Source organism: Vigna angularis, chromosome 3 (genome assembly GCF_016808095.1).
Source record: "Vigna angularis cultivar LongXiaoDou No.4 chromosome 3, ASM1680809v1, whole genome shotgun sequence".
NCBI lineage: Eukaryota > Viridiplantae > Streptophyta > Magnoliopsida > Fabales > Fabaceae > Vigna > Vigna angularis.
This window is the reverse complement of record NC_068972.1, coordinates 30874103-30885072: the sequence shown is the minus strand read 5'-3', so window position 1 is coordinate 30885072 and position 10970 is coordinate 30874103. Positions and strand designations below refer to the sequence as shown.

General features: G+C 39.6%; 2 protein-coding genes across 3 annotated transcripts; one reads left to right on the top strand and one right to left on the bottom strand.

The window, feature by feature from the left end:
* Nucleotides 1-2475: 2475 nt before the first annotated feature.
* Nucleotides 2476-8659, top strand: LOC108325981 (uncharacterized). 2 transcript variants are annotated; one of them, XR_008247538.1, is made up of 9 exons: nucleotides 2476-3351; nucleotides 4415-4556; nucleotides 4699-4752; nucleotides 4835-4926; nucleotides 5788-6023; nucleotides 6174-6344; nucleotides 6548-6636; nucleotides 7453-7766; nucleotides 7849-8659. XR_008247538.1 is itself a non-coding variant. In XM_052874117.1 (7 exons), exons 1-7 carry the CDS (start codon nucleotides 2699-2701, stop codon nucleotides 6643-6645), a joined length of 1446 nt encoding a protein of 481 aa, XP_052730077.1. In that variant the 5' UTR covers nucleotides 2478-2698; the 3' UTR covers nucleotides 6646-7004. The 2 variants fall into 2 exon arrangements, 1 of the variants encoding a protein (XP_052730077.1); XM_052874117.1 differs by lacking the exons at nucleotides 7453-7766; nucleotides 7849-8659 and having other exon boundaries at nucleotides 2478-3351; nucleotides 6548-7004.
* On the bottom strand, nucleotides 7637-10583 carry LOC108325979 (leucine-rich repeat receptor-like protein kinase PXC1). Its single transcript, XM_017559166.2, has 2 exons — nucleotides 8748-10583; nucleotides 7637-8508 (listed from the first exon to the last, which is right to left on the bottom strand). Exons 1-2 carry the CDS (start codon nucleotides 10114-10116, stop codon nucleotides 7829-7831), a joined length of 2049 nt encoding a protein of 682 aa, XP_017414655.1. The 5' UTR covers nucleotides 10117-10583; the 3' UTR covers nucleotides 7637-7828.
* Between the last annotated feature and the right edge of the window lie 387 nt (nucleotides 10584-10970).

The window sequence follows — 10970 nt, the reverse complement described above, 5'->3', positions numbered from 1 at the left end:
TCTAGTAATTTGGTGAGTGAGTATGTGTTGTTTTGAGTGATAGTTAGACTTCTTGACTAAAGAAGCCTAACAAATTGGTCCGACCTGCCGGATCCGCTTGGGAGGGGACTGCCAGATCAAGAAGGGATCAAGAAGTGATCAAGAAAGGGTGGATGCATGGAAGGAAGAGACAATACCTTGGAGAGGAGGACCAGCAAATTGAAAATGGACATGGTAGAATGCAGAAGAAATATGCAAGAAATGAGAGAAATGCTGCAAGAAATCAAGATTCACATAAAGGGCTTAGAAAGAAGTGAGAAATCTGTCACGGAACAGAAGAAGAGCTGGAGGAAGACACGGGTGAACAGAATTGGAGAAAACGAGTAGAATTGCCCATGTTTGAGCGGTTGGACCCGTTGGGGTGGATCTCTAAGGTAGAGAAGTTCTTTGACATTCAGAATGTCACAGAATAGGAGAACACTCTCTCCTCCAAGGGTTTCCCCTTCACAAAGAGTCAAAGCTCAATCTACAAGATTATCCAAAAAGTACCTCACACAAGACCTCCCTACCTTCTTATAAAGGTCTCCCTAACCAACTAACCAACTAACAGCTAATTCCTAATCTATTTCTTTGCAGGGCTGCAATATAACGTTCAGAGGAAACAGTTTAGGGTTCCAACCTTGAGGACAAGGTTGTTTTGCAGCAAGGTATAATGTTAGGATATAATGTGTGCAAAATAAAAGGAAATAGATTAGGAATTAGTTGTTATTTGGTTAGTTGGTTAGGGGGCCTTTATAAGAAGTTAGGGAGGTCTTATGTGAGGTACTTTTTGGATAATCTTGTAGATTGAGCTTTGGCTCTTTGTAAAGGGAAAACCCTTGGAGGAGAGAGTGCTCTCCTATTCTTGTATTCTTTGGTTACAATAATAATTCAGTTCTGTTTCCAGTAATTTGGTGAGTGAGTGTGTGCTGTTTTAAGTGATAGTTAGACTTCTTGACTAAAGAAGCCTAACACATACATACCCATGAATGAATTCCCCAATGTCGTTCATGATTTCTGTTCTAAACAAATAGAGCCCAATACCTCATTTGAAGTAGCAACATATAAGTAAAAAGCTTATTGTTAAAAGTCTAAGCTTGCATGCAGAAAAAAGGAAAGGATATTGGTTTTAATCTTTGATTTTTGTTTGGCTAACCTTATAAAATGAAACGTGGAGTTTTTCTTTCTGAATTTGAAAGATAGGTTTGAGAGATTAACTTAATCAAATTGCAATTTGAGTGAAGGACTCTCACTTAAGAGATCCTTAAGGGAACTTAAGACAGACAAGGTTTCCCTTCTACAAGTTGCTTGACCTAAGGAGACACTTTGACAATGTGTTATGTAAAAAATGTTCAACTCTAAGACTTTGTTCACTTGAATGAATTTGAGGGAGATTGATTGACGGGATTTGAAGATAAATGTTTTTGTTGTTTATTTGAGTGGATTTGGAGGTAAGTGAGAGTAAATTTGGAAGTAAAGTTTGTGAGAATTAGTGTATGATTTGATTGACGTGATAGATTAAAAAAATTTACTTCCAAATCCACTCACTTACTTCCAAATCCACTTAAATAAACAACAAAAAATTTTATCTTCAAATCCTCTCAAATCCCCTTAATCACTCTCTCTCAAATCTATTCAAGTGAACAAAGCTCAAATGCTATAAATTTAGGGTTAGACACTCTTACAAAACCATCCAAGCTAGGTTTCTAATATGCACACATAAACATGTTTATGTACTCTAAGATCTTCCTTAAGCTTGTGTTAATTCACTAACTACTAAATCACAATTCATAATTTTATTTTGTTATTAGAATTTTTTTTATAAATAAGGGTTTAGAAAACAATTATAATTGAGAATGGTAGGAACTACCAAGCCAGCTTTAAGTCATCAACCTTAATGTTGGTTGCTTGACAAAGTTTACCAAGGAATTAAGTTCTCCCTATGCATGAATGCTGCAATCAGAGGTGGCGAGGATAGGAAATGTACTGACTTAGTTTATGAACAACATAACATATATCCAGGTGAGAAATAGTTAAATACAATAACCTGCTAATGAGGTGTCTATAAACAACAGGATCATTAATAATGTGCCAATAATGCTATATAAATTCAAATTAGGAACCATAGGTACATAACAAGGTTTACAAGAAAGCATGCACAATCTTCAAGAAGAGATAATATTCTTTAAAAATGACAAGTTTCTTGAAAGAATACATTTACTCACGTATTTTTATTTTAAGAAAAAAAATAAAAATAATACTGTATTGAAATGTGTATCACTTTTATTTTCTAGAAAATAAACTTATCGTAAACCCACCCTGAATTGATTTTTCCCATGTTTTCGTAAAAGTAAAACAGAGAACAATAATAATTAATGAATTAAAAATATTTATTTATTTTCGTACCAAACATATGAATTTGGCCCAAACAAATATTTGGGTTGGATAAGCATGGCCTGTCACCGATTGATCCAAATTCGCCCCACTCCAAGACTAGTAAAAGTGCGTGTAATGCACTCGCTCTTGGCACTTAACGGGACCGTCACCCGCGTGACGGCAGATACCAGACCCACTCACGGAAGGTACGCTCCGTCAAACCCTCCCACACACACCTTCTCTCAACTCTCCATTCTCTTTCCCTAACGTCCCCGACGACGCCGTAACGTCCTCCCTCACCGTTATGGCCTCTTGCGACGACGACGACGACTTCTCTCTCCTCCGTGACGATAACCACCACCTCCACCAGCCTTACGCCCCGCACCACCACTTCTCCCCCTCCGCCGTCGCCGTCGCTCCTGTCCCACCCAAATCCGTTGCTGACGACGCCGACGACTATGGAAACCCCTTCGACGACGACGGTGGCAGCGAAAAGCGGAAGGACCGGGAGGAGATCGGCGAGGGAGCCACGTCGTACGGATTCAACAAGAGATCTAAGGCTCCGCAGTCGAGTGCAGGCAGTGCGGAGTACAGAAAGGACAGGGAGGAGTGGAGCGACACGGCCATCGTGTGCCTCCTCGAGGCTTACACGGAGAAGTTCACACAGCTGAATCGGGGAAACCTCAGAGGAAGGGATTGGGAGGAGGTTGCGTTTGTGGTGAGCGAACGGTGCGAGAACCAATCGAAGAGCGTGGAACAGTGTAAGAACAAGGTAGATAACCTAAAAAAGAGGTACAAATTGGAGCGACAAAGAATGAGCAGTGGCTGCATTTCTACCAGTCACTGGCCTTGGTTCAAACAATTGGAGCAGATCGTCGGGAATTCTCTTCCGGCAAAATTCTCTGATGAGGATAAAGCGGTTGTTTCTGCCGGAACTTCGCCCAGACAATCGAAAAGGTATTCTATTCAGCATTCAGCGCCGAAGTATTTAATTTTTTTTGTCACTGCTTTTGCTAACGAGTATTAGTAGTTCATATTCATAGTTATTGCATTATTATATTCACCATAGGATTTGTATTTTTTTTGGTTTTCTGATTTGGTTTGGTACTCTAGTGCCCGAATCTGTTTGTTGGCTGCATCATAAATACTTAGTTTAATCGAGATGCTTGAAGATTGGAACATTGTATAGCTTTATGATATTACTTTGCGGTACAAGTATTCAGATGTTATAGTTAGTAGAATGTAGAATGTTTGCTTTTACATCATGTAGGTTTTTTCATGTTTTTCGTGGACTAGACTTTAGAAATTGTTCTTGTAATAAATAGGGGTGTGTTGTTTGAATAGAATCAGAACACTTGTTTAATATGGAGGTATTGCTGCATTTTAACAAGTGTCATGCTGTATTCACTGACACGCTTTTAGTTTAGAAATCACATGGAAACTTAGAATGGTCATGGCGTTACTTTAGTTACCTGTATTGTGTATTGTCTCGATGTAGTTTCCGATGGTAACTCAAGTATTGTATTGTTGTTATGCTATGTTTCACTGTGCTTTATGTCCTCTGAGGATTTGTCCATTTTTGTTTCTGATATGTACCTTCCATATCCTTGTGTTGTGCTTGATTTATACCGACGGTTACAACTTGGAATAATGAATAACTATTTTATCTTTTAGTACAGGAGTGCACATATTACAGTTCATAGAATCTTAGCATTTATTGATTTTTTGTTATGTTATTTTAGCATTAGTTTGGGCTTCAGAATATGATTTTGGAATTAATATGAGTCTATGGTTTGACTGATGCAAACATTTGAATAAGCTAATGCTATCTTCACTCACACACTTCTGAATCACAAATCATATGGGGATGACGTTTCCAAACTATAATGCAGGTGGTGTTACTACGATGGGGCTTTTTTATGTTGAATCTCATTCAAAATGAATTGTTTTACCCTTTTCTTTTACTTTTTTTTTTGATAATGACTAGTGACTGTTGAACTTTCCCCTGCTTTATGCATAGATATGGAGTAGCAACACCCAGCACAGGTCAAGTGAATAACATTAGGTCAAAAGCACTGACAAACCTTAGATGGCGGAGGGTAGTCTTCAAAATTAGTGGAGCAGCTCTTACTGGATCTGATACCTGCAACATGGACCCTAAGGTTTGTGGTTTGGTTACAATATGTGGGAAGTTTTGTAATATTATTTGACTCATGACCTAAGTTCTTTACTGTGTACTAATTGTTTCTAGATCTTGTGACAATACTTATGCATTATTTTGTTCAAATTTAAACTAATTATCAGGTGGCTATGTTAGTTTCAAGAGAAGTTGCCATAGCTTCCCGCCTTGGTGTTGAGGTATCAGTTCTCTTGATTGTTTTCTGGAGTCTCTTATTCTGCTACCCTTTCTGTTTAGCTGAAGCAGCTTTTGATATTTCAGGTGGCGATTGTTGTTGGAGGCTGTAATTTCTTCTCTGGAGATGCATGGGTAAATGCGACAGGTCTAGAAAGATGCACTGCATACCAAGTTGGGTAAGGTTAATCACCAAATTTTAAAGCAAGTTCTCTCTGCACCATTGTAATTTTACTAGAGTTCAATACCAAAGAAAATAAATTGAATAGATTTAGTATCTGTGCAACCATCCATATCCTGATAAAAAATAGACGACCCTAACTGAAGAAGATATGTTTGTGAAGTTGAATGGAAAGTACCTTGGTGGTAGTGCTGGAGGAGATGGCCACATCTGTGAACTGAACTTTGACTAACTAGTATGGGGTATTGTTTGTATCAATGTAGAGAACATCCCTTACCCAGGTCACAAGGCTACAAAGGTTAGAGGACAAAGATTTTGTCATTTTAGAAATCTAAATTGGAGATCTGATATTTGAATATCTGAATGGGGCTAGGTTAGACTCACCATGAGGAATTTTTTGTCCAGTTTCTTCTGTGATGATACTTATCATTTTTAACTGTATCTGTCGACTGTATAATCCCATGTTGCCCCGTAGAGTTGCTCTCCCGACCTTTCATTTAGTCCCATATTCAAATATGGTGAAATTTTGATCTGCGATGAATGAATTTATATTGTAACAGTTTAAGCTGCCAAGTTATGTTTTCTTATCTTTGATTTCTCTGTTTCTTTTTATTGAAAAACATGTCTTATGATGCTTTAACTTTGAGACATTCTATTACGCTCTGGCAAGTATCTTCTTGATGCCTTGCACATGGGTAGTGCTTATCACTTTGTTGCTTTTAGGTACATATGTTGCCATGTGACATTTTTAATCTTTCTGGTTAATACATTAGCTTTAGAAGTGATTTACTTTTGTTTCTACTATTTTTAAAAATATTGATCTGAATAAGTGCGGTTTTCTTGAACTTCGATTTGCCAGCATGATGGCAACAGTGATGAATTCAATATTGCTCCAATCGACTCTAGAGAAGATGGGTGTTCAGACTCGTGTACAAACTTCAATTGCCATGCAGGAGTTTGCTGAACTATACAATAGGCAGCGGGCTATCAGACATCTTGAGAAAGGAAGAGTTATTATATTTGGTGGCATCAGTTTTGGTGCTGGCAATCCACTTTTCTCAACTGACATAGCTGCAGCTCTTCGTGCTTCAGAGCGTATGCTATTGTCCTTTGTTTTTAAATTAAATGTCTAATTACCTATTTTTCCATGTTATCTGTAGTTTATGCAAAGGGGCAACGCATGCATATTTTTTTTTCGGTTTTTGATTTTGCTAGCATCAGCATATATCTCCTTCAACCTTGCAGTTAATGCTGAAGCAGTCCTCAAGGGTACTAATGTAGACGGTGTGTATGACTGCAACTCACGGGATAACAATTTCACTTTTGAGCACATATCCTTCAGAGAGCTGGGCTCAAGAGGAATCACTTCTATGGATGCGTCAGCGCTGACTTTATGCAAGGAAAATGCCATTCCTGGTTAGTAAGTTGTTGCATTTGATCTTTCTATAAGCACGTTTCAGGTTTTAGGCCTTTGGTTCTTGCACAGACAATGGGTTCCAAAATTGTATGTGTTTAATATTTGTGCTTTTTATGTTCAGGTTTAAAAATCCATTGAAGTTAAGTGGTCATTTTATTATATATTTTAATTGACAAATTTCTTTGGCCTTTTTCTTTTACAGTGGTGGTTTTTAATCTACTGGAGCCTGGGAACATCTCTAAAGCCTTATGTGGAGAACAAGTTGGCACACTAATTGATCAAACTGGAGCAGTAAGCTAACAGTTAATTCAGCCTATTCAATTATTGTTACTCACACTGGAGCCATCAAGTTGAGTGGGATCTTTGCTATGACTAAGATTCTTTAAGAAGAAAATATCAAATCCAGACAGATTCTGTGTGGCCAAGATTGTAGAAATCGTACTTTGGAACTGTAATCACAAAATCCCTTTCACTAATTTTAGGTGGTGGTTGTAATTTTAATAAGCTTCTGTAAAAAGAAAAAAAAAGAAGAGAATGTTTTTGTATATTATTCCTAGGTGAATTGTAGCATAGTAATGAAGTAGCAGTAGTCCTCCCCCTTTGTAGCAAATGTAAACAGATGCAGAGTAATTCAACCTTATTTATTATTGCAACAGTACTAATCATTTCCCCTTGTGTCAAGAGATGAAGAATAAGGAGAACAAATATAAGTAACTTTTGTTTTGGTTTATGGAGCACCTATTCCTTGGTGAAGCTCTTGAAAGAAGGATGTGGGCTGCAAAATTTGAATTCACGCATGTCTAATAGCTTTTCTTAGTGAGAGCTATTTCATTTTATAATTATAATGAGACTTTCAAGAAATAGTTCAAGGCTTTCGTGTCTTGAATATTATATATGATCTCAATCTGAAACGTGAAATCTAGATGTTTAAATTCGCATGTGTTTAATATTTTTAAGGATACTCTTTCATCATTTGTAAGCTGCAATCTATATTTTTGGCACGCCGTTCATTCATCACGAGCTTCCTTCCAAATAGTATATTGCGTGCGTGGCATCTGGCGCAATTTTATTCTCATTGGTTTTCTTAACACGATTCCATGATTTCAGGTCGCATGAGATTTAATTCATGACAATGCCATTGAAGGGTTACCAGATTATTAGTTGCGGATTCACGTCGCTTTCAAGACAATGCCATTGAACTGTGTACCAATGTCCACCGCTGCAAACTCCAGATGTACAACATTATACAATTCAACAAGACAATAATTATTAAGAGCATCGATAATTCAGATTTGTGTCACGTTCAACAATGGAATTCCACAGAACTCACAAATTTTACAAAGAACAGTTATAGCAAAAGCAAAAGGTAATGTGCACTGAGATAATGCAACCAGAAAGAGGAGCTAATCACTGCAGTGAAAGTAAGTAGCATATGACATTAATTAATCTTGTATATACCATACAATAAGATTTGAATATACTCCTAAGGTAGACCATCTTCAGTGGTGGGAATGGAAGGTGAAAGCGAATTGCGCGATTCATCATAGTCCTCCCCAAGTGGCGATTGCTCCACCCTGATCTCCTCAACCATTTTCACAACTTCTTCCATAGTTGGCCTCTTCTCCGGCTGCGCCACCACACAGGCCAACCCCACATGCAACATGGACACAAGCTCTTCCTCGATGTTCTTGTAGCGCAAAAGCTCCTGGTCAAACACCTCTGCGGTCCACTCTTCCTTCACGACGGAGCGAACCCATTTGGGAAGGTCCACCACGGCCTGTTCCTCTTCCTCCATTCTGGGACGAGCCGGTGAAGGGTACTGCGACGAAGGAGCTCTTCCTGTGAGAACTTCCAACAGCAACACCCCGAAGCTGTACACGTCAGCTTGCTGAGACAACCTCTTGTGCTGTTCCTGTTCGGGGGCCCTGTACCCTCCCAGTCGTGCAATGGCGTGAACCGGGTTCAAGAGGAGTGATAGCCCGAAGTCCGAGATGCAGGCGACGCCGTTTTTGTCTAGAAGCACGTTCGAAGATTTCACGTTCCCGTGAGGCACTTTTGCTGCACTGTACTCTGCGTGGATCTTCGCTAGACCTCTTGCTGCTCCCAACACCAGGCTTATTCTAGTAGTCCAATCCAATGGAATCCTCCCCGGACCACGGTTCCCTATCATCGGTATCCAACAAACCCACCACAAGACAAAAATTTAAATCACCTTAAATTGTGAAATTTGATTTTCAGTTAAATTAGTTCTAGTTCTTTCAGACTCGTATAAGTTTCTTTTGGAGCAATGCAGAGGTACATAAAAGTTTGTTTACCTCAAATTTAATATGATCACTTTCCGTGTTAAATGGATATAGGATAAAGATAGAGGAAGAGAGTGATTAGCTAGAAGAGTGACTGACCATGAAGAAGAGCATGCAAGCTTCCATTGGAGAGATAGTCATAGACAAGAAGCTTTTCCTCTTTGGCATAGTAATAGGCTTTTAGTCTCACAACATTAGAGTGCTTAAGCTTCCCAATCACATCCATATACTGCTCAAACTCATGCCTGGCGCAAGGGTTGGCATCCTTCAGCCTCTTCACCGCCACGGTGCACCCATCATCAAGCACCGCCCTATAAACCGTCCCTAAACTACCCTTCCCAAGCATCTCCGCCGATGCACGCAGCAGATCCTCCAACTCAAACTCACTCCTCCGATCAAAAAACACAAGCCTACTCCTATCAGTGCCCGTAGTCCCATCACTCTCACCACCCCCACTCCCATACACCTTCTTCTCACTCCCATTGTAACTGCTCCCACTCTTCCTCTTCCCATAACTCTCCCCACTCCCCACCAAACTAGACCCTCTTCCCCTCGCGCAACAATGCGCCACTAGAAATGATGTCATCACAAGCAACGCCACACAATTCCCCACAACAATTGCCACAATGGCACCGGGACTTAAACCCTTATGGCGCTCCTTCCCCGGTCGAGCTATTATGCTGGTTTCTGGGAAGGAACTAGGGTTTGAAGGAACTGTCTGGGAAGGTTCATTTTCGTTGTTATTCTCATTATCGTTTGGAGGGTTTGTGGTGAAGGAACACACAGGTAACGGTGTTGCACCACATAAACCCTCGTTACCTGAGAAGGCCGTGATACCGAATTTCTTCAGCATGGGGTTTGGTAAACGACCGTAGAAGGCGTTGTTTGTGAGGTTGACTTCTCTGAGGTTTTGCATGGAGGCAGATAGGTCAGGGATTTCACCGGAGAGAACGTTGTTCTGGAGTCTCAGTGTGATGAGTTGAGTTAAGTTGGAGAGAAAGTCAACCTTGCCGTGAATGTTGTTGTCGGAGAGGTCGAGGCGGAGAAGGGATTTGAGGGAGGATATCTCCGGCTGGATCTCGCCGGAGAAGTCGTTGCCGGCGAGGTAGAGCAGTTGGATGTTGGTGCAGTTGGAGAGGAGCGGCGAAACGGTGCCGTTCAAGCGATTGTCGTGGAGGTCAAGGAGGCGTAGGTGGGTGAGGGGAGTGAGAGGGTCGAGGGGGCCACGGAGGTTGAGGGAAGGTATGGAGAGGGCGGTAACACGGCCGTTCGGGGAGCAGAGGACGCCGCGCCACGCAGCGGCGCAGGCGTCTCCGCCGGTCCAGTTGGAAAGAAGGTAGCCGTGAAGGTCGGTTTGGAGGCGGAAGAGGGTGAGTGCATGAGTATCATTGTGGTGGAGACTGAAGGTGAAAAACGGTAAGAAAAATAAAAAGAACAGGAAGAAGACATGGTGATGCTTCATGATCATGGGATGAATCCTTGGACGCGGGAAGTGGAAGGAAATTGAAAGAACGTTAGTGTTTTAAAATTAAAAAGAAGATTTTGGTAGGAGAAAATTTGAAGCATTTTGATGTGGCATGATTAGCGAGAGAGAGAGAGAATTGGTTTTTATGATTATAGAATGTGTAATATGTTGGGATGATTAGGACAGAGGGAATATATATGATGATTAAAGTTAGGGAATGGTTGTGTGAATGATTGCTGTTGTCCATTTCTCTAAAGAAAAAGATGAGACTTTTCCTTTCTCTGCTTTTTCTTTTTCTTGGTCTGTTCTGCAAAAGGGAAAAGAGAGTAATGTGTGTGTTGTGTTGTGGTTCTTGATCCTTGAGATCTGAAAACATGGTCCCTGCTGTATCTTTATAGTACTGTACAATCAAGAAATGACCCCAGTCTTAATCTGCTTCTACATATGTTAACACAACCCTACTCCGAACAAATAATGATTTATGCTGTATATCAATGAAAATTCTTTTATACTTTTTTTCTTATTTTTATTAATGACTCACTCGTACTTTATTATTAGGTTCTTGGGTTAATTTGTCAACAAAATTATTCATCTAGTTTTGTTTTTTTTAAATAGTTACCAATCAAGGATAAGTCTAGCTGTCTAAATAAGATTTTGTTTTGAAGAACTTATCATGTCTATAGATAACGTTGTATTACACAAATAACTTTGTTGTTAAAACTTTGTAAATAACTTTGTATTACAGAAATAAAGTGATCAAAGGAAATGATGTTTAAAATAAATTAAAGTTTGAACTAAAGTCGATATTCATGTAACGATTTTATTATAATTGATTTTGAATTTTATTATAATTGATT

What these genes read in the sequence shown, in the direction of transcription:
- LOC108325981 (XM_052874117.1), top strand. Translation starts at nt 2,699, where the DNA reads ATGGCCTCTTGCGACGACGACGACGACTTCTCTCTCCTCCGTGACGAT. An exon ending in CCTGCAACATGGACCCTAAG is followed by an intron (nt 4,557 to 4,698) that starts GTTTGTGGTTTG and finishes ACTAATTATCAG; the next exon opens with GTGGCTATGTTAGTTTCAAG. An exon ending in TGCACTGCATACCAAGTTGG is followed by an intron (nt 4,927 to 5,787) that starts GTAAGGTTAATC and finishes TCGATTTGCCAG; the next exon opens with CATGATGGCAACAGTGATGA.
- LOC108325979 (XM_017559166.2), bottom strand. Translation starts at nt 10,116, where the DNA reads ATGATCATGAAGCATCACCATGTCTTCTTCCTGTTCTTTTTATTTTTC. An exon ending in CTTGCATGCTCTTCTTCATG is followed by an intron (nt 8,509 to 8,747) that starts GTCAGTCACTCT and finishes TACCGATGATAG; the next exon opens with GGAACCGTGGTCCGGGGAGG.